The 26,918-nt window shown below is 33.4% G+C and overlaps 1 protein-coding gene across 1 annotated transcript in view; it reads right to left on the reverse strand.

The window, feature by feature from the left end:
• The window catches only part of USP34 (ubiquitin specific peptidase 34), a 243,185-nt gene that overhangs the window by 70,252 nt on the left and 146,015 nt on the right, over positions 1-26,918 (reverse strand). Inside the window, 12 exon segments of the mRNA XM_038551363.1 lie at positions 580-684; positions 2,073-2,225; positions 3,456-3,580; positions 3,715-3,755; positions 7,843-7,925; positions 10,268-10,468; positions 18,650-18,736; positions 19,278-19,361; positions 19,496-19,618; positions 20,616-20,741; positions 24,090-24,299; positions 24,500-24,600. Coding sequence (XP_038407291.1) covers positions 580-684; positions 2,073-2,225; positions 3,456-3,580; positions 3,715-3,755; positions 7,843-7,925; positions 10,268-10,468; positions 18,650-18,736; positions 19,278-19,361; positions 19,496-19,618; positions 20,616-20,741; positions 24,090-24,299; positions 24,500-24,600 — 1,439 coding nt within the window.

Consider the following 26,918-nt stretch of genomic DNA (forward strand, 5'->3'; position numbering starts at 1 on the left):
AAATATTTAAATGTATCTTCTTAAAAGTGTTTCTCACTTTCTGAGAACACTTAAGATGTATTTTAGCTTACTCAATTTATGGAGAAGAGACTTACAAAGCAATTCTGTCTTTGAAATTAACTTGTTTTAAGCATCTGTTTAAAACTATTTTAGTCTAAGAAAATTAGATGAGTAAACTAATATTTTTTTAACCTTAAAATAAATTCTCTTTGAATTGCAATTTTATTTTGCACACAAAACTCCAAACCCACATGCTATTACAGAACACTGTATATTTACATCTAAAGTCTAAATTTTACATTCCGAGTCACATTTTATATCTACAAATCTTACTCAGAAGAAATAGAAAATTACTTATAGGTACCAGATGAAGATATTTCAACAAAGGACAAAGTAAAAAAGAAAAAAGAATTCGGGCAAAACAAAAATGTCCAACTACAATAAATAATTAAGGCATTTTCAACTCTTATAGAATGATACAAATGCCCTTAAAAATAAGGACTTCTATAAAGTCTTTAACATATATTTATCATGTTGGATGGATCGTGCACACTTTAAGGTATAATTTTCTGAACGTACCTGACTAGCATCCTTTATATGTATGTTGTCAACTAATTTGCACAACAACCAAAAATACTCTTTACATCCAGGTTTTAACATTGGTTCTTCTTCATAATCATCTATCTATTAAAAAGAATTAAACTTCGTGAAAACATTTTAAAAAGGATAACTTAAAATCACAATACAAAACGACAGACCTTATGAAAAAATTAAATCCATGTAAAAACAGTATTCAAAATTTAACAAAAAATGGAAAGAACACTCTTAACTTCTGTAAAATTAGAATAACGAGATCGAAAAGGGAAGAGTATAAGAACTTTCAGAAAAACATTACCCTTGAATTTCTTATAACCTACTTGAAAAAATTATATAAATAACATTAAATAATGTATTATGAACTAAAAATTCAATGAAAATGTGTCAACAAAAGAAACCTACAAAAGATAAGCATGAATAAATCTACCCATATGCAATGGTTTATTATAGTTTTAAAATCTAAAACATAAAAAACACCTTATATATATATATATATCTTACAGACTTGATGACAAGTAAATATGAAGGAGGAAAATAGTAAATCCTACAATGCAGGGATCTCTGGGTGGCGCAGTGGTTTAGCGCCTGCCTTTGGCCCAGGGCGCGATCCTGGAGATCCAGGATCGAATCCCACGTCGGGCCCCCGGTGCATGGAGCCTGCTTCTTCCTCTGTCTATGTCTCTGCCTCTCTCTCTCTCTCTGTGTGTGACTATCATAAATAAATAAAATTAAAAAAAAATCCTACAATGCATCGTATTTCTGGGGTTAGTAAATGAGCTCTGAGTTTTTTATGTTGTAAAAGGCCTTTTTACAAGGCCAGTATATACCCTGGATAAGGAAAGGAAATTCAAAATTTAGGACATCAATAAAGATTAAAAAAAAAAAAAGAAATCTATGTGACTGAAGGAGAAGAAAGCTACATTTATGTTTTTATCATTTGATTATAGTAAGAACAAATGCTATCTCCAAAACACAATATCCAAAGGAGACCCCAAAGAGCTGAAATCAAAGAACATAGATTCCATTCCCAGGTATAACATGGACACAGTATGTCCACAATACTGTCACTTTAAAAACTGTATAACTATCCTCTTGGTAAAAACTACATACAGTACACAAGTACTCAAAATTACTGCGAGTATATAATACAATGATAAAAACGTGGAGGCAAGAAAATTGCAGAAATAGGTGGCTCAAGTTGTGATCCCAGGCAGTCCTGGGATCAAGTCCCACATCAGGCTCCCTGCAGGGACTCTGCTTTTCCTTCGGCCTAGGTCTCTGCCTCTCCCTCTGTGTCTCTTGTGAATAAGTAAAATCAAAAAAAAAAAAAAAAGAAAAAAAGAAAAGAAAAGAAAAGAAAGAAAAAGAAAAAGAAAAAGAAAAAGAAAAAGAAAAAGAAAAAGAAAAAGAAAAAGAAAAAGAAAAAGAAAAAGAAGAAGAAAAAAGAGCCTCTCCTAAACACAGTAAAATCTTACCCTGATAGGTTTTAGTGCTTGAGCATCAGGAAGAAATTTCAATAGTGTTGAAGCAGCCAATAGCAGAAAAGAGCGATTGATTGAGTCTCCTCCATCCAGCCCTGACAGAGATAACTTATAAAGACCATTGCAAGACTCATGACGGACTGCGGTCTAGATGAAAAAAGCAAGTTCCAAAGATTGAGTTAACTTTTAAAAAGTTAATCTTAAAATCAATTGTCAGCTGAAATAATGTTAGATGGTTTCTTTAATATTTCTTAAATGCAAAGTTCTGATCACATACTAATGCACATAAATATTATCAAATAAAGTACCCCCAACGTATATAGTGCTTTGTATAAACATGTTAGAAATTCCCAAATGTGGACATGAAAAACACCAAATAAATGTAACAATAACAAATACAAAAGGGACAAAGGAGAGGATATTCATAATCATTTATTTATAAACTAAATAAAAAGATAAAATATTTGCAGAACAAGAAGCAATTTAGAAAGTACTTATACCAAAACATTTTAGTTTCTAAGGGACTTGCCCAAATGTCACAATCACTGCCTGTGACACAGCCAGAACAAGAATATATATGCATTCAATTCAGAGTTTAAGTATATTAAGACAGGACTGTCTTAAAAAGATGTAACTATTTTGACTATTGTGGTTAAGTGTTTTTAGCAAGAGTATGTTTCTACTATTTCATTTAGGAATATAGTGTAATATCAAGATGCAGTTAGTGACAATTATACTGACCTTCAGTGTTTACATTGGAATCAAAATATACTTGACTTATTTTTATTATCTCTTGTGTCTAAGGACACACTGCAATTAAATAGAAAAAGGAAAAGAAGCTTCTTCTAAAATATAAATTACCAAAATAAACTCTAGCTCTTCCCAGAAAATGTTCAAAACTCCAAAGCAAAATAATCAAAATTTTATTTCAGAAAAAGAAAAATATGAATGCTATAGACTTTTAACATTCAGTTTTTTCATTTTTAAAATTATTTAAAATTCGATTAATTAACATAAAACGTATTAGTGGTTTCAAAGATAGAGGTCAATGATTCATCAGTCTTATATGATACCCAGTGCTCCTTATATCACATGCTTCGCTAATGTCCATCACCCAATTACTCCATTTCCACACCCCTCTCCCCTCCAGCAAACTTCAGTTTGTTTCCTATGGTTAAGAGCCTCCTAATGTTCACATTTAAGTCTACATAGTTTCAAAAACACTCAAGATCTTAAAGTGTTTAATAAGTACATCCCAGATAATGGGATATACTTATGGAATTATGTCCATTTGTTTCCATTAGCTCTTTAATTATCAATGCTAATAATTTAAAAAATAAGAAGAGTAATAGTACTGATTTTCAGTGTTTATCTTACCTCAGGAATAAGGAGAGTCAATTTCTTTAACCAATCTTGTAAATGGTCACTATCAGCAAGGCTAGATTTCACTAAAGAACAGCAATGCGCCCAACTCACCAAGAGCCACATTGAATAATGTGAAACTAAAGAGAAGTTAGAAAAAAAATATGACTGTAAGGCCTGTGCTGTAAAGAAAACACAATGTTCATTATTAAAGATTACCTAGTTAAACAAATTTTTGTCTATTAAAAATTAGCTTTGTGGAACCCTTACTTACCTTCATGCCTAGACCTGTGATCGGACTGAGCTTTCAAAACTCTGTAAAAGGGAAAAAAACAAACAAACAAACAAAAAAAAAACAAACCACCACTCATTAATTTCAGCAATAAAATATAAAGGACTCAATTTATTACCACACATCCCTTTAAAATTTATACAATGTACCCTTAACAAAAAAGAATAAATTAAGAAAAATATTTGTTCCTATGGTCTTTATCTTTTAACGAAACATGGAAAAAAATTATTACAGACCACTGCATATGACTGTTCAGATTTAATGAACAAAATCTAAGTGAATACAGTATTGACTGAAATAACTGAACCCTCAAGAAGTGCTCATGATGGAGCACCTGGGTGGCTCAGTCAGTCAAGCATCTGACTCAATTTCAGCTCAGGTCCTGATCTCAAAGTCATGAGATTGAGCCCTGCATTGGGCTCTGTGTTCAGCCTGGAGTCAGCTTGTCCCTCTCTCTCTACTCCTCCCCCTACTCTCTCATGCGCGTGTGCTTTCTTTCTCGCATACAAATAAATAAAATCTTTAAAAAGAAGAAAAGAAGTGCCCATGATTTAGTTACTAAAGAGACGCAATATTACAAATAGAAAGGTTATAATGGTTTAGATTCTAAATTTCAGACTTCTAATTTAAAAAAAAAAAATCCTACACTGACATACAATGCCCTTCTTTAGTATTGTTAATGCAAATTTCTATCAGAAGGTTAAAAGCCAGTTACTAAAAAGTAGAGAAAACTAATTTAATTCTGTATTATTTTACATCAATTTTTCTCCACACATTTAGTTACTCAGTGGAAAATGTATTACTTCAATTTAAACAAAAGTATTAAAAACTTTCATTTTAACAAAACCAGTAAGTGAGAATTATTTGTCTTACAAATAAATTCCGTTTAAAAAAAGAAAAGCACTGATTCCTTGCATCCTTATTTTGTTATAATTAACAAAACACCTTTCAAAATCTCAGAAAGCAACATTCACCCACATTATTGATTTACAGTTAAAAGTACTGGGGCACCTGGGCAGTGCAGTTAAGCACCCCATTCTTGGTTTCAGCTCAGGTCGTGATCTCAGGGTTGTGAGATAGGAGTCCTGCCTCAGGGCTCTACCCTCAGCATTGAGTCTGTTTAAGATTCTCTCTCCCTCTCCTTTTCCCCCTTCCCCCTAAGTTCACATGCACATGTACTCTCTCAAATCTTTAAAAAAATAAAAAGTACCAAGAAGTTAAAACTTATAAATCACATTATCTGTTCATATTTCATGTTTAATTATTATCATATTGGTATAACCAACTTTACCAAAAGCAACCTACCCATCCACCTTTTAAATATGTAGCATTAGAAAATTTTTGATGGGGCATCTGGGTGACTCAGTCAGTTAAGCATCTGTCTTTGGCTTGGGTCATCATCCCAGGGTCCTGGGATGCAGCCTAGAGCCTAGAGCCCCACTCCCTGCTTAGCAGGGAGTCTACTTCTCCCTTTTCCCCTGCCCCCAGCCTGAGTTCTCATGCTCGCTCTCAAATAAACAATCTTTTTCTTAAAAAAAAAAAAAAAAAAAAAAAGATTTTTGATAACAGGCAAGAAGTTTGTTCTAGCTGCCTTAATTTATATAAACTTATTAGCACCTTATGAACTCAAGGTGGGAGCCTAAGAAAAGGTAACAGTGCATGAACAGGCACAGATTAAGAAATACAGGGATGGGGGTAAAAGAAGGGGGCTTACATTACAAAGATTATAAAAAGTTAGAATGGAACTGGAAGAATGAAAACAAGAACAGCCACAGAGTGAACCAGCAGCTGGTATCAAACCTGCATGTTTATTTTTCCTTGTGTAACATTAACAAAGTGAACATTCCTTAATTCTCAAGAAATAAAAGCAAACTAAAAGTTACTGAATGGTTTTAGTACTTCAATATATCGTGGTACGTGGGATAATGAGCTAGTGCGTGTGTTAGTGAGGACACAGAGGAGGAGTTAAATATGATTTAACTGGAGAGTTAATTGGTGGCTGGGTATAAAATATATTTTATCATACAAATCAAAGACATGTTTACAGTACTTTCTTCCTTTCTATACGTTGTCCATTCCTAAGTTTTACAAACAATGAGATAAGGTATCTGGCACTAAAAATATAATGGTGAGCAAAATGAGATACAGTTCATATAGAATTTAGAGTCAAGTGGGGTAAAGCAGATATTGATCAAGTAAAGAATGTGAATTCAACTGAGATGGAGTCAAAAGAAAGGTAAATTACAAAAGAAATAATCTTAAAATAATCATGCTATTTACATTCAACCACTGCTTATGAAGGTGACTTTTAAAAGCATCTAAAAACAGCGATTAGCCACAAATACGGTTAAGCACTTTCAAACGTGTTTACATCAGCTTTATAAATCATTTGAGTACAATGGCAAATTTCAGCCCAACAAAGCAGCAACAGAATACTTAGAAATTAATTTTACATTCTTTAACATAGCTTATGTGATTATCTAAGGCCCCCATGTATAGTCAGGTCCCCATGTATTAGTCAGCAATTATCACGCTTGAATTTCTGTATTAAAATTTCATACATTATGGCAGCCCCGGTGGCGCAGTGGTTTAGCGCCGCCTGCAGCCAAGGGTGTGATCCTGGAGAGCCGGGATCAAGTCCCACATCGGGCTCCTTGCATGGAGCCTGCTTCTCCCTCTGCCTGTGTCTCTCTCTGTGTATCTCTCATGAATGAATAAAATCTTTAAAAAAATTTTTTTTCATACATTATTTTTTAATCTCTACTGTAGCACAAATAAATGGGATATTACATGCTCAAACTATATTCTTACACACACATTTCCAGCTCTGTCCACCAATGGCCCAGAAGCAAGAGAATCTCAGTAGCAGAGTCCACCAAAAATCCGTATTTTTGGAAGTTTCCCACCAACAGGAACTATAGCTTCTTAAAGAAATGGCTGATTTCAGGGCTAAGGTAGGAAACTACACGCCTTGAAGATCTTACAGGGACAGGAAAAAATAAAAAAGGATGACTCCTTTCCGCTCTAAATAATAAGGCTATGTCAAAAGGACATGAACAAGCTTGAGAAGGTCAACTCAGGTATAATTTGAGTAAAGTGAATAGTGATAGTCATGAACTACAACAAATTGAAAAATCCGTGAATTCAAACTGATACTAACTTAAAGGAAGAGAAAGCTCTTCCTTATAACAGAATGTCAACCAATAAACAGAAAAAGAATGCTTAAGAATCAGAAAATCACTACTTTACATTTACTATATTTAATTCAGACAAGAATCACACCAAATGCTAAAAATCAATAAACAAAAGTTTTATGAGAAATCATTTTCCATAGGTCACTTTTAATTAGTAAAAATCAGAAATTTTATTATAGAGAAACCTGCAGGAAACCAAATGAACTAATAAAAATTAGTATAACTAATAATGAGACCAACTGACATCAGCAGGATATACTGGGAAAGACACATTACTTATGGAGTACTCCTGCTAAAAATAAAAATATATCATCTGAATTTAATCACAAAGATAAAAAACATTAGAATTAGAAAACCTAAATTGGAAGATGTTTCATAAAAGAATGGGCGTGAAGTACTTAGAAATGTCAGTATCTTGAGAGAAAGGCTACTGAAGTATCCCTGGTAAAAGGAAATGGAAGAAATAACAACTAAATGCAGTACATGATCCTAGACCGAGGGGAAAAAAAAGTGTCATAAAAAAATATTCATGGGACAATTTGAGTATGGACCATACATTAAATAAACACTATCAGAGCAAATATTTAAATTTCTATATTTGAGTCTTTTACTCATTATTAAGAAAATGTCCTGGTATCAAAGTGTTATTGGTAAATGGGCATATCTGAAACTTACTCCCACAGAACTCAGGACAATATGTAAGAAAAAATATGGGCACAGAGACACACAGAAAATGCACACTCATGATATGTAATAAAATTGGCAAAATATTGGTAATATGCAAATGAAGGTGAAAGTATGAGAGTTGAGGTACCCTAACAATTTTTCTGCTAACCTTTAATTTTTTTCAAAATGAAGTTTTAAAGCACTATATTTTTGGTACAAGTATATATGAAAATTATGTAAAACTTCATACCTAGGAGCCAGATTATCATACGTATAAGCAACAGACATAAGTCGCTGAATCAAACTGGTTCCTTGGACAAGAACAAGAAATACCTTTAAAACAAAAACATTAAAAAAAATCTTTAAATACACTAAAACACAAAAATGCATTTTTACCACAAAACTCCAAATTACTTTGATTTTTATCTATGACAAGATAAGGAATATCATACTGTAAAAATACTAGTATCAGAAAATCAGAATTTTGTAACCAAACTTAGGAACATAAGCTTAAAAAAAGAAAATTTACAAATACAAAAGCAAAATTATTCTTTATATTTGATCTACAAATTCTTTATGTCACCCAAGTGAGTGAAAAAAATTTATTACATATGTCAGTGGTTTGTTGGGGTGATGAAGAATGAAACAGTTTTTGCTTTTGAAATAGGGGAAAAAACCCAAGCAGTGGCAGATAATCTCAACCATCCTGAAATAAACAGAGAAAAGAATGAATACAGGGCAAAGATTCTATTTTAAAAACCATTAGGTTCAACATTTAGTTTGCATCCTTTCAAGCTGCTTGATTTTAATACATACTTAATTTTTAGGTTCTGGTTCTTCTATATCATGTTCTATATAAGTTCTATATAATGGGAGAAAATAATTTGCTACTTATATAAATAGAGAATTATAGACTCCTTTCAGCAGATCTCAACTCTTCTGGGCACTAATGTTTTAAGCACTGTTTCCATCCTGGAGATGTGAGTCCAGTGTAGCAGATAACACAGAAAGCACTGTAACACAAGTAATACAATGTGCCACTAGAACAAAGAGAGCAGCAACGAAACCTATCCCTTTCAAGGAAAGCTGTTTAGGCTGGAATCTTAAAGTCTGACCTGGAACTTGAACCTTCTGAAAGGGCTTTATGGGCAACAAATGAAATAATTCATGATAGTCAATTATAAAAAAAATTAGGGTTCTTCCACACTATCTACAGGATATCCAAACTGGATAACTTGTCTCTAGAATTAACATAACAAAAATTTGTTCCCCAAAAGCTTAACATAAATTATGATTATGATAAGTTAATGGAAAAATAAACACCTTTTTGAAACTATAAAAACACTGGCATGTGTGAATAATAATACTATTATTAAAATCTCAAGAGGAAATGACTAAAGTCAAAAGCTTTGAAGTTATTTAATGAGTTAACAGAACACAATTTTAGTTCTTAAATTATAACCTAGGAAGACTATTCTGGAGAAAAAGTAACAAACATTACAGCAATGCAAGGTTAAAATAAGTAGTCAACAATATGCAACACTGTAGAACACATTTAGATTACACTGTAGTCCCCACAGTTCTATTTTAATTGTATTAGCTGTAAATGATTTGGAATCCTAGCAGAGGTCACTTGTCCCATTTAATCTCCAAAATTCTGAAAGGGAAATATGAAATATGCATCAGGTTTCAATTTTTACTAGTAGTTTCCAATCTAGGTTTCACTATACTACTTCTCTTATCAGAAACAACTCATTACGCTAGTGTTTCTTTCCCAGCTATGAGGTAAAGTGCTAGTCTCAAAAGGTTACAAATGAATAAGAGATCTCACTAGATCCCAGTACAAAGATGGAGCCATTCAAAGGGCAAATATTTGATCATATGAATGACAGAATCCACAGACAAAATTCTAATTATACTGCTGGATGTGCTAGTTTTTGTGCCATTTTTAGTCAGCACTGCATCTACCATTCTACAGAGTTGCTTTGTGAATCTAGGGCTGGTACATCACAAACTAAATTCCTCCTTTGCCAGTTGATTTCCTAGGAGGTTCTGCTAATCTGGGACAGAGATTACTTCCTTGTTTTTTCTATTAACACTGTACCATAGTTAACCCAGGAGAAGCTATTTAGTTTCAGAAATAGTAGCAGAACCCCTTCCTTAGAGGCCTAAACCCCAGGTCAACAAGATCCTTTCTTATAATCTCCTCATTTCTGATATTCCCAACCTTTTTCTGTATGTTCCTTAAACCCCAGGAGTGGTGAATGGTTACCTGTCTGGGTTACCTCAGTATTTTCTTTTTATATGTTTAGACCTCCAATGCAGACATGTGAAACCAAATCTTTATTTTAAATCTCTTCTGTTGAAACATCTGTGTGGTTATTTCCCTAGGCTCTCACAAATTCAGTATATAAATTACTGAGTGTAAATGATTAAATCCTACAGTTAGAGAACATTAGAATAGCATACAATTCATTCCTGCAATTTGGATAATGAACTAAAAAATATTACTATTTCATAATTACTACTGGATTAAAAAATGAAGGTATCACTTTAGCTGTTAAGTCATATGTGGTAATCTAGAATTGCATTTCTTATGCATTACCATATTCTTAACTTTGTAAAACACAAATAGAATTCATTACTACAATTTAATGGTAACTTCTGTACTTTACCTCTGTTAATCTTGGTATATGAAGACCCTTGGCATGATCACCAGCAGCCTTTCTTGATTTACCAGGCCAAGTTCTTTTCCTATGGCTTTCTGCTATACCAGACCAGGCAAAGACATCATGATAAGCTAAATCCAAATCGGATGGATCTACTGCAAACTGGCATATTAACTTCAGCAAGCAAGCAAGACAGTCTAGCTGCCACTGTGGATAAGAAGAAAACGTCATTTCCCTATTTTGATTAATTTAACATGGCCACTATACAACCTGAAACTAAAAGTAGAAAGTAAAAATAATTACAGCTAGTACTTTATCTATGTGCTAAAGAAGTTTTACTACTTATGTATTCTGTTGAGTAACAATCCAATCTTATAAAAATGACAAAAAATATCTAGATACTAAGAGGTAAAGAAAACATCCAAATGTCATCTGATCTACTGCTCAGATTGTAGTATAATTTTTTTAATTACTAAAATGTAAACAAAAATGTAATTTACCCCAACATGAATTAAGAGACAAAGTATTTATAGTTGTTTCTCTAGCCAAGTAGAGAATATAATCCAATATTTTGGAAGCCAAAGCAATTCTCAAGAATTCTAAAAAAATAACTGAAAATTTTGTACTTTACATAAGTACATTTAAAATAAAAGAAATATTTGGTATAATATTTAGTTTGAAATTTTCATTTCTGATTTAAAGATCTACCTTAAAATTTTAAAAACATGTCAAGTAAATTGATATAATTCTTGTGCAAGATGAGAGTTTCACAGTATTCTCTTCAACAGTTATTTTCCTATCTTCCTAATCTCACTGCCAAATTGTGTAATAGCTATACCAATATACCTCGGAAGGGAATTCAGCAATTCAGATTTTCAAGAAAGTTACAAAGAAATTTCAGTAAGATCAGTCCTTTCAACAAATGGTGGTAGAAAACTGAATAGTAGCCATATTTAAAAAAAAAAGAAACAGACAAAAAACCCCACCAAACCCTCAACCTCACTCTACATATACAAATACATATACAGTGAGAATGGGGAAAATTAACAAGGCAGGAAACCAAAAATGTTGGAGAGGATGCGGAGAAAAGGGAACCCTCTTACACTGTTGGTGGGAATGTGAACTGGTGCAGCTGCTCTGGAAAACTGTGTGGAGGTTCCTCAAAGAGTTAAAAATAGACCTGCCCTACGACCCAGCAATTGCACTGTTGGGGATTTACCCCAAAGATACAGATGCAATGAAACGCAGGGACACCTGCACCCCGATGTTTACAGCAGCAATGGCCACGATAGCCAAGCTGTGGAAGGAGCCTCGGTGTCCATCGAAAGATGAATGGATAAAGAAGATGTGGTTTATGTATACAATGGAATATTACTCAGCTATTAGAAATGACAAATATCCACCATTTGCTTCAACGTGGATGGAACTGGAGGGTATTATGCTGAGTGAAGTAAGTCAATCAGAGAAGGACAAACATTATATGTTCTCATTCATTTGGGGAATATAAATAATAGTGAAAGGGAATATAAGGGAAGGGAGAAGAAATGTGTGGGAAATATCAGAAAGGGAGACAGAACGTAAAGACTGCTAACTCTGGGAAACGAACTAGGGGTGGTAGAAGGGGAGGAGGGCGGGGGGTGGGAGTGAATGGGTGACGGGCACTGGGGGGTTTTTCTGTATGTTGGTAAATTGAACACCAATAAAAAATAAATTAAAAAAAATTGACTCAAAATGCATCATAGAACTAAATGAAAATGGTAACTATAAAACTTAAGAAAAACAGGAGAAAAATCCTTGTGGACTTCAAAGATTTCTTAGATAGGATACAAACTCTGTTAAAATAAAAAACTTCTCTGCTTAATAGACACTGTCAAAATAATGAAAAAGGCAGCCACAGATTGCAAATATTACTATACACACATCTAGCAGAAAAATTTGTCTAAACTGATGAAAGAAAAAAAAAATCCTCTTTACTAAGATCAGAAGGAAAGGAAGGGGTGGGGGGCCTAAAGATAAGTATAGATGCTTCATTAAAAAAACGTGGTCACTATGAAACTTGTGAGATGCACTGAGAAGGAGACTTAGTGGAGGAAATTTATAGCTAAAAATGCTTAAAAAAAAAAACCCTCAAATCAACAACCTAGCTTTCCCACTTAAGAACTAGAAAAAGAACAAGCTAAATCCAAGCTAGCAGAAAGGAAATAATAAAGTACAGAGTTGAAAACAGAACAGAAAAACAAGAAAATCACTGTAAATAAAAGTTTGTTCTTTGAAAACAAAACTGACAAACCTTAGCCTAAGAGAACTAAAAAAAAGGAAGAGTGAGGGACGCCTGAGTGATCAGCGGTTGAGCATCTGCCTTAGGATTAGGTCGTGATCCTGGGGTCCTGGGATCTAGTCCCACATCAGGCTCCCTGTGTGGAGCCTGCTTCTCTCTCTGCCTATGTCTCTGCCTCTCGCTCTGTCTCTCATGAATAAATAAATAAATAAAATCTTTAAAAAAGAGTGAAATTACTAACATCAGAAATAAAAGGAGGAATTTTTCTGCCAAATCAACAGAAATAAAAAGGATTTCAGAAGAGTACTTTAAACAACTATAAACCAAAAAGCTGGAAAACCTACATGAAATGGACAAAGTTCTAAAAACACAAAATAAAAGCTCAATCATGAAGAAATAGAAACTCTAAATAGATCTATAATTAAAAATCTCCCAACAAAAAAAGACCTGACAGCTTCATTAGTAAATTCTACCAAACATTTAAAAAACTAATGCCAAGCCTTACCAAATTCTCTAAGAAGGGAACACTCCCAACTCATTCTATGCAGCCAGCATAACCCTGTATCAAAGCCAGACTGAAATACTACAGAAAAACTACAGACGAATATCCCTTATGAACAATGATGCAAAAATCCTTGAAAAAACATAAACAGGATCTAGCAGCATATCAAAAGGATTATACAACATGATTAACTGGGATTTGTTCTCGGAATTCAAGAATGGTTCAACATACAAGACTCAATCAATATTCCATAACAAAATGAAGAGAAAGACCACATGATCATTTCAACTGATGCAGAAAAAGCATCTGAAATAATTCAACACTCTTTCTTGATAAAAACACTAAAACAAACAAAAAAAAAAAAAAAAAAAACCACACAGAAATAGAAAACTACCTAAACAGAACAAAAGCTACATATGAAAAATTCATAGTGAAAATCATTCAGTTGTGAAGACTAAAAGCTTTTCAACTAAAATAAGGAATAAAGCAAGGACATCTGCTTTCTTAATTTCTATTCAACACAGTGGTGGAAGTTTTGGCCTCAAGAATTAGGTAAGAAAAACAAACAAAAAGCATCCACACTGGATGAACAATGAACACTATGAAAAGAAAATCACTATGAAAAAGAAATAATTCCATTTACAATAGCATCAAAAGAATAAAGTACTTAAAAATCAACCAAGGTCATCAAAGACTTCTACAATGAAAATTACAACACAAGGCTAAAGACTGAACATTTATGAAAATATCAATACTACCCAAAATAATCTGTAACAAAATAATGACATTTTTTGCAGAATAAAGAAAAACCCATGCTAAAATTCATATGGAATCTCAAGGGATCCGAGAGCTAATACAATCTTAAAAGAACAAAACTGGAGGACTCATACCTCCTCATTTCAAAGCTTACTACTGAGCTATGGTAATCAACATCATGTGGTATTGGCATAAAGACAGACATATAGATTAATGGAATGGAACAGAGTACCCAGAAATAAACCTTCACATATATGGTCAAATGATTTTTGACAACAGTGCCAAGGCCAGTCAACAGGAGAAAGGACAGTATTTTCAAAAAACTGTGCAGAGAAACCTGGATAGCCATATGTAAAAGCATAAAGTTGAACCCTTGCACACTAAAACACCATATATGAAAATTAACTCTAAGTGAATCAAGGTTGTAAATAGAAGTCCTAAAACAATTCTTAGGAGAAAACAGAAGCTTTCATGACAATGTATTTGGACACATGATTTCTTAGATAGGACATCTAAAGTATAAGTAACAACAACAACAAAAGACATATTAGGCTTCATGAAAATTTAAAAATTTTGTGTATAAATAAGACTATCCACAGAGTAAAATGGCAACCTACAGATAGGAGAAGATCTTTGCAAAGTATGTATCTGATAAAGGATTAATATTCACAATATAGAGAACTTCTAAAACTCAAAAAACCAAATAACTCCATAAAGGAGCAGAGGAGTTGAAAAGATATTTCTCTGAAGAAGATATATAAATGGCCAATTAGCACAAGAAAAGATCCTCAACTTCACTGTTTATTAAGAAAATGCAACTTCACTGTTTATTAAAACCACAATAAGAAACCACCTGACACCCATTAGGATGGCTAATATAAAAAAATCAGAAAATGAAATGTTGGCAAATATATAGAGAAATTAGTACCTTTGTGCACTACTGGGAGGAATGTTAAGATGGTATAGCTACTGTGAAAAACAGTATGTTGGGTTCCTCAAAAAACTGAAAACATAAATGTCATATGAGCATTTTCACTCCTGGGTATATACCCAAAAGAACTGAGAGTAAGGTCTCAAAGATATTTATACATCTATATTCATAGCAGCATTATTCACAATAGAGAAAATATGGAAGCAAGCCATGTCGTCCACTGATGAACGCATAGATAAGCAAAATGTGGTATACACAGCATACAATGAATTATTACTCAGCCTTCAAAAGGAAGGAAATTCTGCAATATGCTACAAAGGTGAAGCTGGAGGACATTTGCTACTAAAATAAGCTAGTCAAAGACAAATATACCATATGATTGCACTTACACAAGGTACTCAGAGTAGTCAAAATCATGGAGACAAAGTATAATGGTGGTTTGTCTCAAGATGGGGGAAGGGAGACTGGGGAATCATCATTTGACAGGTAAAGTTTTACTTTTACAAGATGAAAATAGTAATGGGGATAGAGAATAGTGACAATTCCACTATAAGGGCATAGATATGTAATACCAGTGAACTACACACTTAAAAATGATTAAGATAGTGAATGTTAAGTGTATTTTACCATGATTTAAAAAAAAAAACAAAAACCTACATTGTCACATAAAGCACTTGTAAAAATACTCAACATCACTAGTCACCAGAGATTGTGCAAAGCAAAAGCACCATAAGATAATACTACATACCCAGTAGAAGGCTCAAATTAAAAAGACTGACCACACCAGCTGTTGCTGAGGATATGAAGCAACTGGAACTCTCATATGCTGCATGGTACAGCTGGTTGGGAAAACACTTGGGCAGTTTCTTACAGTCAATCTTATATTTACCATATTACTCAGGAAATTCATTTATTTTCTTGGTATTTATCCAAAAGAAACAAAAATTTATGTACACAAAAAGACTTGTAGATGAATGCTTGTCAATTTTATTTATAATAGCCCAAAACCAGAAACTCCAATGTCCATCAATAAGTGAATGGATAAGCAAGGAGTAGTACACTTATTAAGGGATATACTACTCAGCAATAAAAACAACCAACCAATACATGCAACATTTATCAGCAACATTTATCAAAATACATACTGAGTAGAAACACGAGATACAAAGAACATACTATATTATTTCATTTACAAGGAATTCTATTAAATGCAAAAAATGTAATCTGTAACAACAAAAAATCAGTGGTTGCATAGGGCTGGTTGGTTGGGAGAAGTGGGGGGAATTGATGGTAAAAAAGCAGAGTAGAGGGGAGTCTGGGTGGCTCAGTTGGTTAAGCGTCTGACTCTTGATTTCAGCTCAGGTCATGATTTCAGGGTTATGAGATCAGGCATGGAACCTGCTCAGGACCCTCGCTCTTCTCCTTCTGGCCCTCCCTCCTTACCCTCCCACTTCTCTATACCTCCCCTTAAAAAAAAAAAAAAAAAAAAAAAGGCAGGGTGGAACTTCTGAGGTAATAGAAATGCTCTTTATGTTGTGTTGGCAGATTACACACGTATACACATTTTTCAAAACCTAAACTCTACTTTTTAAATGAGTTCACTACCTACTGCATGAAGAGTACATCTCAACTTCATATCACACGCAAAAATTAAAATGGATCAGATACCTAAATATTCAAGAATTAGAGCTGTATAATTCTTTAAAAAAAGCATAGTGATTAATATTTGTGACCCTAGGTGATATACATCCAGGAATTAGCCTTAACATTATGCTAAGTGAAAGAAACCAGTCACAAAGGACCATATACATATTATATGGTCCATTTATGTGAAATGTCCACAACAGGCAAATTTATATAGAAAATAGATTAGATTAGTGGCTGCCCAGGGCTTAATTGTTTTCATCAATGAGGAGTGACCGCTAATAAGTGTGGTGGTTTCTGATTGAGGGGATGAAGTTGTTCTGGCATTACTGGTAACAACTCCACAACTCCACAAATATACTAAAAATCAGCCTTTTTTTTTTTTTTTTTAAGATTTTTAAATTTATTTCTGAATGACACACAGAGAGGCAGAGGCATAGGCAGAGAGAGAAGCAGGCTCCCTATGGGGAGCCAATTGTGGGATCTGATCCCAGGATCATGGTCTGAGCCAAAGGCAGATGCTCTATCACTGAGCCACTCAAGTGCTCCTAAAATTCCCTGCTTTTTAAATGGATGAATTTTACTGTACATGAATTTTAACTCAAAAAAATTTCAAAGTAGACTTCAACTAAATTCCTTTTTAAAAGAAAAATTAAATTGTCTAAGAAACAAGAATGATTCTAAATTTTTAAGTATTCTATATGCTAGGATAGATGCATTATAAATGGGGATATTAACTTGAAAGCATCTGTGTCGCAGGCATGCTTAGCATCTCAGGCATTGGCAGGCTACAATGTATTACATGCAGTAGTTAAAATTTTCTCATTAGTAATACTTCATAAAAGTAATCACAATTTCAAAGGAAACACACAAAAAAAACCCTCTAGTTTGTGCTTGATTCCTTGTAAACTTTACTCAAAACTAAACTTAGAGCAGTTTATAAATAAAATTTCTATAGACACTTAACCACTCATTAAAAATTTTAGTTATATTCTCCTACTGTGCCAAAGAACTAAAAGGCACATTAGAATTCTAAGAGATTAATGGGACAATAAGATATGACTAACAATAAAATACATTATAAGTCACAGAACTATAATAATAATAAATTGGAGTATCTAGTCTAAAAAGGAAAATAACATAGTAAAATAAATAAAACAAAAATGGAAAAATAAGTATTAAAACCAGTGGTAAGAGTAACAATTATCTTAGTACACAGTAATGCATTTTCTAAACATATTTTATTAATTTGATATTAAATCAAGAACACCTGACTTGTAGACTCCAAGATAATTCTAAAACACAAGTATCAAAAAATTAATATTTGATGGCATGTATGATAACGCTATTCTGTTTTGTTGGAAGTGAGGAAATGGAGCATCCTTTCCATTTAAGTTAACCAAATTGTAGTGTTTGGTACAGCAGTATCAATTTTTAATATTTCATAAGCAACTTCATTTTCCTAATATTATAGAATAGTGCTTCTTCAAGTTAATAGAGGTAAAGTATCTTTAACAAAAAACAACTTCCATTTTGTTGGGAACTAATAATTTTGTGAAACACTGTAAAAAATTCTGTAGAATGTTCAATAGCTATAAAAATTTCTGAAAGCTTACTCTCAATTTCATTTCAGAGCACTCACAAATGGTCTGAAAACACAACACGTATTTGAGTAGCACTACTATAAAGGAAGAAATAGCCAAAACAAAATGAAACAAAGAAAAAGAATGTTCTCAAAAAATTGAACACAAATAAACCAGTTTTTTTAAGCATCCAAACATGAAGACTATATAAATATTAACATATAATTTATCAACTTAAAGGAAAAATGTTTATGAATTAGCCACAGTTCAGAGTCGTGAATTTTGGTACTTAAATTTTAAGAGAGTTGTGGGCAGCCTGGGTGGCTCAGCGGTTTAGCGCCATTTTCATTCAGCACGGGTGTGATCCTGGAGACCCAAGATTGAGTTCCAATCCCACATCAGACTCCCTGCATAGAGCCTGCTTCTCCCTCTGCCTGTGTCTCTGCCTCTTTCTCTGTGTGTCTCTCATGAATAAATAAATAAAATCTTTAAAAAAATTTTTTAAGAGAGTTGAGATGAAGAACTCTTCATGAATAGTTTATCAGAGCTCCATTTAAAAAAGATTAATTTTACTACACTCCATAATCTTCCTTACAACAATGAAATGTAGCAAAAGTTATACTTGCTAATGGAAAATGGAAGTGCTTAAAACAGGGTAACTATTAATTTGTTAAAACAGTGAACTTTCACGTACCACAGTCCAGGATTCCTGCTCTTTAGGCTCCAGAATTCCAGAATTAAAAATTTCTAGTAACTGTTGAAGCCCTCCAGCAGCAACAAACTGTAAGCAATTGTGAGAGTACGGATAAGAGAGATGCAGCTACAAAATGTCATAAAAGACCAGCTTTTTGCTTCAGAAACTGGATTTGTGTGTGTGTGTGTGTGTGTGTGTGTGTGTGTATGCATACGTACGCATATGTATGCATATGTAAAATACTATATATCTCTAATCTAGGAAATTACTCTGATTTAAATACCCAGAATAACTTCTATAAAAATAACATACATCGTATTGTCAAGAAATTTTTTTAAAAAGACTCTTGCAAAAATCTAAAGATATCTTTATATTCCTTTGACCATTTAATCGCAGACACTAGGATGTCCTAACAAAGTATTCCAATAAAGGAAAAAAAGTGCTAAAAACAAGAGTACCAAAGCATTAAATAATCTCACCTTCTGTGATTTAGAGTTATATGCGATTTTTAAACTATGCTTTATTTTAATAGTAAATTAGTTTAAAACCAATTAATAATTATGATACCTACTTTTGGAAAATTAGAGATAATTTTTATCAATACAATGCATCACATAAATGATCAAACCTTGCAACTCCAGGAATTTTTACTATTTTCCACTTGATCCTCACTTGAATCATCTGAATCTGGATAAAGATCACTGTAACTTCCCTGTGGGAATGGCAAAAAATAATATTAAGAAAAAGTGCAGGAGAAAAAAATTATTCTAGAATTAAAAACACATTCTGGAATTCAGCTCCAGAGAAAACACAAGTATTTCACGGTAAGAATGAAAATTCAATTACCGTTGATTCTCTTCTTATCCTCCTGTTAGGTTTTCCCAGTGCTTCAATAATTTCCAGGGCATATAATAGCTTGTGAGCACTTTTAATTTTGAGAAGTTCTTTCCAATTAAGTCCATCATTACTCTTAAATTTAAAAAGAAAAACAGGTTTTATCAAGCCAACTAAGGGACTCCTTCCAAAAAAAACTTTAAAGAAATTGATACTATATAAGAACTCAAATATTACATATATACACACATTGATATATGTTCAAACATATGAAGACCAATTGTATAACTGGTACTCATGGTGTGCTGAAAACACCAATTATTTGTCAAGTTTTGTTAAAAACCATACGAATAGCAGCATAGGGAAAAAATTTGGCCTGTTAACCTTCACAACAGATCAGGTAACTCAGTATCTTTCCAATGGACACCATGCAGCCTAGAGCAGTAGTAAAGTATTTAATACTTATAAAGTCACATCTATATATTTAAAAGTCATATACAAATACATATATCTTAAAATATTGTTCTTTCTAATCTCAACTTATGAAGTGATATACACACAATGTACATCTTTGACAGCAATATTAGAGCTACTCTGAGTCATCAGGAACCATTTGCCAGGCCAACCTTCTTCACATCTAAGTCATTTGAGATATAGGACCTTCTGAAATTACATGGCCAAGATGCAAATTATAAAAAACCATTAGCACACAACTTAAGGACACTATTTTTCCTTTCATCCTATAGGTGTCCTATACATATCTCCACAAAGTAACCCTTTATCATATAGCTTTTTTTTTTAATCTAATTTTAACATATCTTTACAAAGACCTCTAACATTTGTGAGGTCATGACCCTATAGGAATATGTTCAGAACATACAGTAATATGAAAAAATACCATTAAAGACAAATTATGTTTTCTAAAGATAATTTTAGAAAACATCCTTGGCCTTGTATTAGGCCTTTATTATTCAACCTCACTAACAAATGAACATTAAAATGAACTGGAGCTTTCAACCATTAAATGGGCAAAATTTTACTGAGGATATAGGTCAACATGCAATCTCATACACTGGATGAAATATAAAATGATGCCATTCTCTAGGAGAGTGAAAAGACTTTGTGGGTTTACCTGTTCATCTGAGATACTCTGGAATGCCATCAACATGTTAGGACATGTAGGAAGAAGCATCAGTAGCTCCCATACACGCCTAGAGAGATTTTCTGCATGAAGATGAAGTTCTTCACATCTTAAGCTCTACACAAATAAGAACAGCTCACTTAAAAAAAAAAATCTAAAGTTCAATTTTTTTGCATAAAATGCTTGATTATCAAATTTCATAATATTTTTCGGTCTTAGTTAAAATATGAGAAATAAATCATTTGTTTCATAGTCAACAATTTATACCTTTTTTATTTTACTATTATTTTACTATTTATAAACAAATACATTTATTCAATAAGTTGATCATTATGTCAAAGTATTAGTTTTCCAACCTGTTATTACTGAGCACTTTTTGGAAAAAAAGTGACCAGTAAATTTTGACACTTTATTCAGGTAACTTTTCAAATAGAAGTGAAAACATCTGTTTAACAAAGCCATTCAAGTTAAGTTCAAGAACATTACACCAATTGTTTCCTCTTTCCAGGTCACTATTCTAACTACGACAAAGTCCCAGTGAATTAAATCCTTGACCTTACATTTGGGAAAAAGAGAACAGCTATTTCTTTTTTATATTGCTAATCCATACCTTATTTTCACTAGAAAATAAGGAAGATAAGCAGATTAAGAGAAAAGCAAACAATTTTAAAGAACCTACTTTTTTCCATTATCTATTAAATTTGAATTCTGTAATACGCTGAGATAATAGCAACCTGAAGATTGTTTCAGAAAGTATATAAAAAGCAGTTAAGTTTCCTTTATTAAAAAAAAAAAAAGCATAACCTCAAAAGGTAAACAGGAAAGCTAAAATTTACAGTTTTAGTATTTTCCAGAGTATGAGTATGTATATTATAATTCTATTAATGCTGCTATCATAATGATTTTTTCACTATAATACAGTCCATGGGATGCCAAAGTAATCTTCATATCTAATAAAACATTTAGTTCTTTTTATATAAAGATATAAAGCTAGTATACATGGAAAGCAAGCAAATCATAGAGTGTCAAAGTATCCTTTGCTTTTCTCAATCCTGATGGAGAGAAGCAACCCAAAGTAACATCATTGATTTAGCTGGGGAAACGGTACTGAAAGTTCTTCAGTAAAACAGAATTTTTTTAACATTTATTTATTCATGAGAGACACAAAGAGAAGGAGAGGAAGAGACATAGGCAGAGGGAGAAGCAGGCTCTATGCAGGGAGCCCAATGCGGGACTTGATCCTGAAGCTCTGGGATCACGCCCAGAGCTGAAGGCAGACGCTCAACCACTGAGCCACCCAGGCGTCCCTGTTTTGGTAATCTTTTAAAAGACTAAACCAGTCTTGAACAACAAAGAAACCCCACATCAACAATGGCATACTTACCACAAAATTCAATTAAGTATCTGCTAAAAAATGAATTCTTCCCCTCCAATTCAGGCCTCGTGTGGACTATTACATAATAATGGCCTATTAATTGGGCTTCCTACATCTAGTCTTTGTTTTCTCTAATACATCCACCATACTAACCCCAAATTTTGTTTCTAATGGCCTATGTTAAAAGCTGTTATGCTTTTATTTTGTTCCTTTAAAACCTTCCATGATGATGGCAATCCATTTTACAGAGAAGAGAGAATCTCATATGGCCCCTTGTGGTATAGGTTCCAATCTCCTTTTCAGTTTTTTGAATTACACTATATTCACATTCCCAGTTTTTCAAACATCTATTCACTTTTCTGTGAATCTGTAATGCTTTCTTTGCTCTCAGCAGTAGCAGGACCCAATTTAAAACTCCCCTTTTGCAAAACCTTCCCCAAATTTTTGTTCCCTATATTCTCATAAAACACTGCTTAACAACCTCCCAGAAAACTGAAAAATTCTTCTAATTATCTTTCTCTCTTTTAAACCACCCATACAGTGCTGACATGAAGTAAAAGGTCAGTAAGTATGTGGGCATACAATACTAACGGTAAAAAAAAGTAGAGGTTCATAAGCATCTGTTACTAATTATTCTACTTGAACAAAAGATTTTTTTTTAAGAATTTAAAAATGAGCCACCACAAGAGAAACCAGGATATGGGGAACAGAGGACTCAACAGCAGCTACCACTGAATCCATGATCAAACAGATTTTGAAAAATGGAAAAAAGTCATTTAACATTCTTGAGAAAGAATAGTAGCACTATTTTATTTGTCATGTAATCTCTAATTCACTGGATGAGACTCATCAGTGAACATTCTCTTGGGATAAGGCTACTTAATTTTAAAATAAAAGTCAGTGGACTAATACTGAATTCTTTAAGTGACATCATACACTCCCGAGTTTAAACCTTTATTTTTTTTAAAGATTTTATTTATTTATTTATTCGAGAGAGAGACAGACAGACAGACAGACAGGCAGAGAGAGAAGCAGGCTCCATGCAGGGAGCCCAACATGGGACTCAATCCTGGGTCTCCAGGATCAGACCCTGGGCTGAAGGTGGCACTAAATTGCTGAGCCACCTGGGCTGCCCTGGAGTTTAAATCTTTACAGTGATTACCCAAACCTTACTTCTCTAGCCCAAACCCCTTTCTTGAACTCCAAACTCATTTATCCAACTGCTTGACATCTCCATTTAATGTCCCATGAGCATCCATTCTTCATCTCAAATGGAATCTAACCAGTTGCTCAAACCAGAAACCTGGATACCATCTCGTTTTCCTTGTTCCTGAACATGAGTCTAACCCCACCCCTAATCCAACACACCACCTACTGTTGACTTAATTTGTCCATTCCTATCATTCTATTCCAGGGAACCATCAAGTCTTCCTTGGATTAGAGCATTAGATTCCTCACTTTTTCTATTCCTGCCAAACAAATCTATTACCTTAAAATCCATATCAAAACGTGTGCTTCTCCCTCTGCTTAAAACACCTTACTGCTCTTCACCTTACTATGAGGACAATAAAAAAAGTTCTACTCACCTTTCCAATCTTGTTTCTCTCATTCTTCCCTCACTACCCTCCACATTCTACTCATTATTAGCCCTCCAACAATTCCTAGACCTGCCTGATTCCTTATAGGAAGGGGCTTCAGGAATGAGATTACTGTATGCAGATAATCTCTCAATTCTCATTTAGTTGGTTCCTTTGCATCCTTCAAGCTCAGATTACATATTGTTTCCTTAAGAGAAACCTTCCCTGACCAAATAATATTTATAAATGAGTTTCTATCATTACTCCCTAATAATGTTAGTCTTAGCAGCTGCCTATGTCTAAAATTTAGCTGTTTACCTGAAACTATCTGCGAGGCCTGTCAATTATTTGTCTCCATCTACCTCTACTCCCTCATCCCATGCTCATGTGCACATGTCCACAGTCTCTATCAAATAATTAAAATCTTAGAATAAAGATTTTACTGAAAAAAATTATTTTCCACTCAACAGAAAGACAAGTATGACACTATAAAAAATGAAATGACATAGTCACCTCACTATCTTCCACTGCCACTTTTCCTGAGGGTGGTTTAAATGATGCAAGCATCTCTAATAAATCAAAGAGAGTAGTTAAATGAGGTTCTTGTAGAAGCAAAAGCATCGGAATGTTGTCCTTCTGAGGAGGTGGTAGGCAGGATGCTGGCAGCTGAACACCTTCCCCTTTCCGTTCTCTCCTTGGTGCACCCAAAGATACAAATACCATCTACAAAAACAATACCAACAAGGGAAAACAACAACACATTAGACATACTAAGTTTTAAATCTAAGTAGAAAATAATTTCACACACACACAAACTCCACATACACTTAAAAGCAATAACTGTTTTTGAAGGATATTTTCAACAATTCAACTGCTGACTATAATAGTTAATAGATTAAAACTCAAACCACATTTGTGTGTACCTGCATATCCTTAAAACCAAGCTCATGAAGTGCTTTTTCATCATAATCTGTTGTTAACTCATGTCCAGATGAAATCATCCTGACAGGTCCCATAAGGCCTCCTTAAAAATAGAAAACTTTAAGTGAACAGTATTATAAAAACTAACCTATGTGATGACACAAATACATGACTGCATTATGTGAGTCTTCCTCCCAACCACTCACTCTAAAGAACCTCATTTCACTAAATTAATCCCTTACTCTACCCTATCTTTCTTTAAAGACTTACTAGCATCTGATATTATATATTTATTGGTCTTGCTTCAAAGAAACAAAAGCCCAGTTCCATAAAGGCAGACATTTTATTACATTCAAAGATCTACTGCCACCATTAAGAAATAGCAAGCATTCAAATTTATTGTTTAATCCAATAAATTTTTTTAAACAAGGAAATGCTTGATAAGAGTAGAAAATTAAGCAAAATGATGAAATATCTGATGGATTATATAAATATTGTTAAATTTTATAAACTGCTTAAAAAAATCCATCAAACAGACACTATATAGCACTTTAGGAATGGGTGAAATAAGGACACTGCTTTTCCATAATGATACAATTCTTCATCAAAACCATGTTAATTTTTAAATGTTTTAAAGCTAGTATTGAAATTCATCTCTATTAATTTTTTAGGTTTTCCTCTCAGCTATTCTGATATTGCTTAGTTTATGCAGCCAGTTTATGATTCAGAGTAATTTCATCAAATTTAAAATTAAAATTCCATTAAGATTTTAGATAGAATAGATCAAGAAATAAATTAGCTCTGTATTTCTACAATATTTGTACAGACATGCTAAGTAGATATATTAAATGAACACTTGACCAAGTATATCATAACAGAAACTATGTTAAACTTCTAATACTTTGGCAGACTTTTATTAAATGTCTTTTCTACTTTATTGAGATAATAATACAATCTATGACTGCTGATCATTTTTAAAATATTGAGATAAAACATCCTTAGTTATGATGAAGTGCTAAGAATTACAGTTGGTTTGGTTCCAAGCGTGCCAGATACTGTAAGCATACATAACTTTGTTCCAAAAGAGAACTAAGATGGCTACTACTTTATTTAGGTTTTTGGATGTGAGACAGGCCTACACGTATTGAGAATTACACATTAACTTTTCATTATAATGGTTCAGTTGGTTCTTAAAATTAACTGAACAGCTTTCTAACTTTTTCCACTTTTGAAAGTATCCTTTTTATCATAAGAATTGCATATTCCTTAAGAGTTCTGGAAAGAGTTACTACTTCTAAAAATATCAAATCTTAATGTAAGTAAATGTTTCAAAACAAAAAAGAGTAACAAGAAATCTGGAAAAACCCTTAGATTATCATGGTATATTTACATATCTAGTTTTTACCCTCTGAAACTCCAATAAAGTAAATTTTTAAAATTTTACTAATACTGGACAGGGGCAAAAGGAAGAGACAATACCAACCAAGTTTGCAAGCCGAAAAGCAAGTGAACTTGTGACAAATAGCTTGCTAAAAAGATAAATCTCAATCTAGAGACAGTCTTATAATCTGTAATTTGATTTATACTGGTTGAATACAGGAAGAAAATCAAGTCTTAAAAAAGTGGGGAAAGGTGCAAGGGAGAGAGAAGGCAAGGAGGAGGGAGAGAAAGGGTAAAAGAGAGGGAATGGAGAAAAGAAAAAGAAGAGCAACTCAGTGATCTGTGAGACATTAATGAAGAGTCTAGGACACATTTAACTAGATGCATAGAAATTAGGTCAAAGGGAAAGGAAAAAGAAAAAATATTTGAAAAAAAATACAGTCGCTAATCTTTTCAAAAGTGATAAATTTTATAAAGACAAAGGCCCAAGAAGCTGAACTTACCCAAAGTGCATAAACACAAAAACACAAGGCACATTAAAATCAAACTGCTAAAAACCAATGTCAAAAAAAAATCTTGGGGCACCTGGCTGGCCCACTTGGTAGAACACACAACTCTTGATCTCAGAGTCATGAGTTCAAGCCCCATATTGGGGGTAGAACTTACTTTAAAAAATTTAAAAACCAAAACAACAGCTGCAAAAAATTTATTTAAAATCAACAACTGTTAAAAAGACATATTGTAGGGGTGCCCAGGTGGCTCAGCTCGGTTAAGCATCTGACTCTTGATTTCCGTCCAGATCATTATCTCAGGGTTGTGAGATTGAGCACACTGTGGGCTCTGTACTGGGTGTGGAGCCTGCTTAAGATTTTCTTCGCCCCCACTACCCAATTAAAAAGGGGGCAGAGGTACAAATGAGTGGCTCAGTCAATTGAGTCAGGCCATTGATTTTGGATCAGGCCCTGATCTTGGGGATCCTGGGGTAAATCCCCAAGCTTGGTGCAGAGTGGGCCGGAGATTCTTCTTCCTCTCTCTTCCCCT

Source organism: Canis lupus, chromosome 10 (genome assembly GCF_011100685.1).
Source record: "Canis lupus familiaris isolate Mischka breed German Shepherd chromosome 10, alternate assembly UU_Cfam_GSD_1.0, whole genome shotgun sequence".
Lineage (NCBI taxonomy): Eukaryota > Metazoa > Chordata > Mammalia > Carnivora > Canidae > Canis > Canis lupus.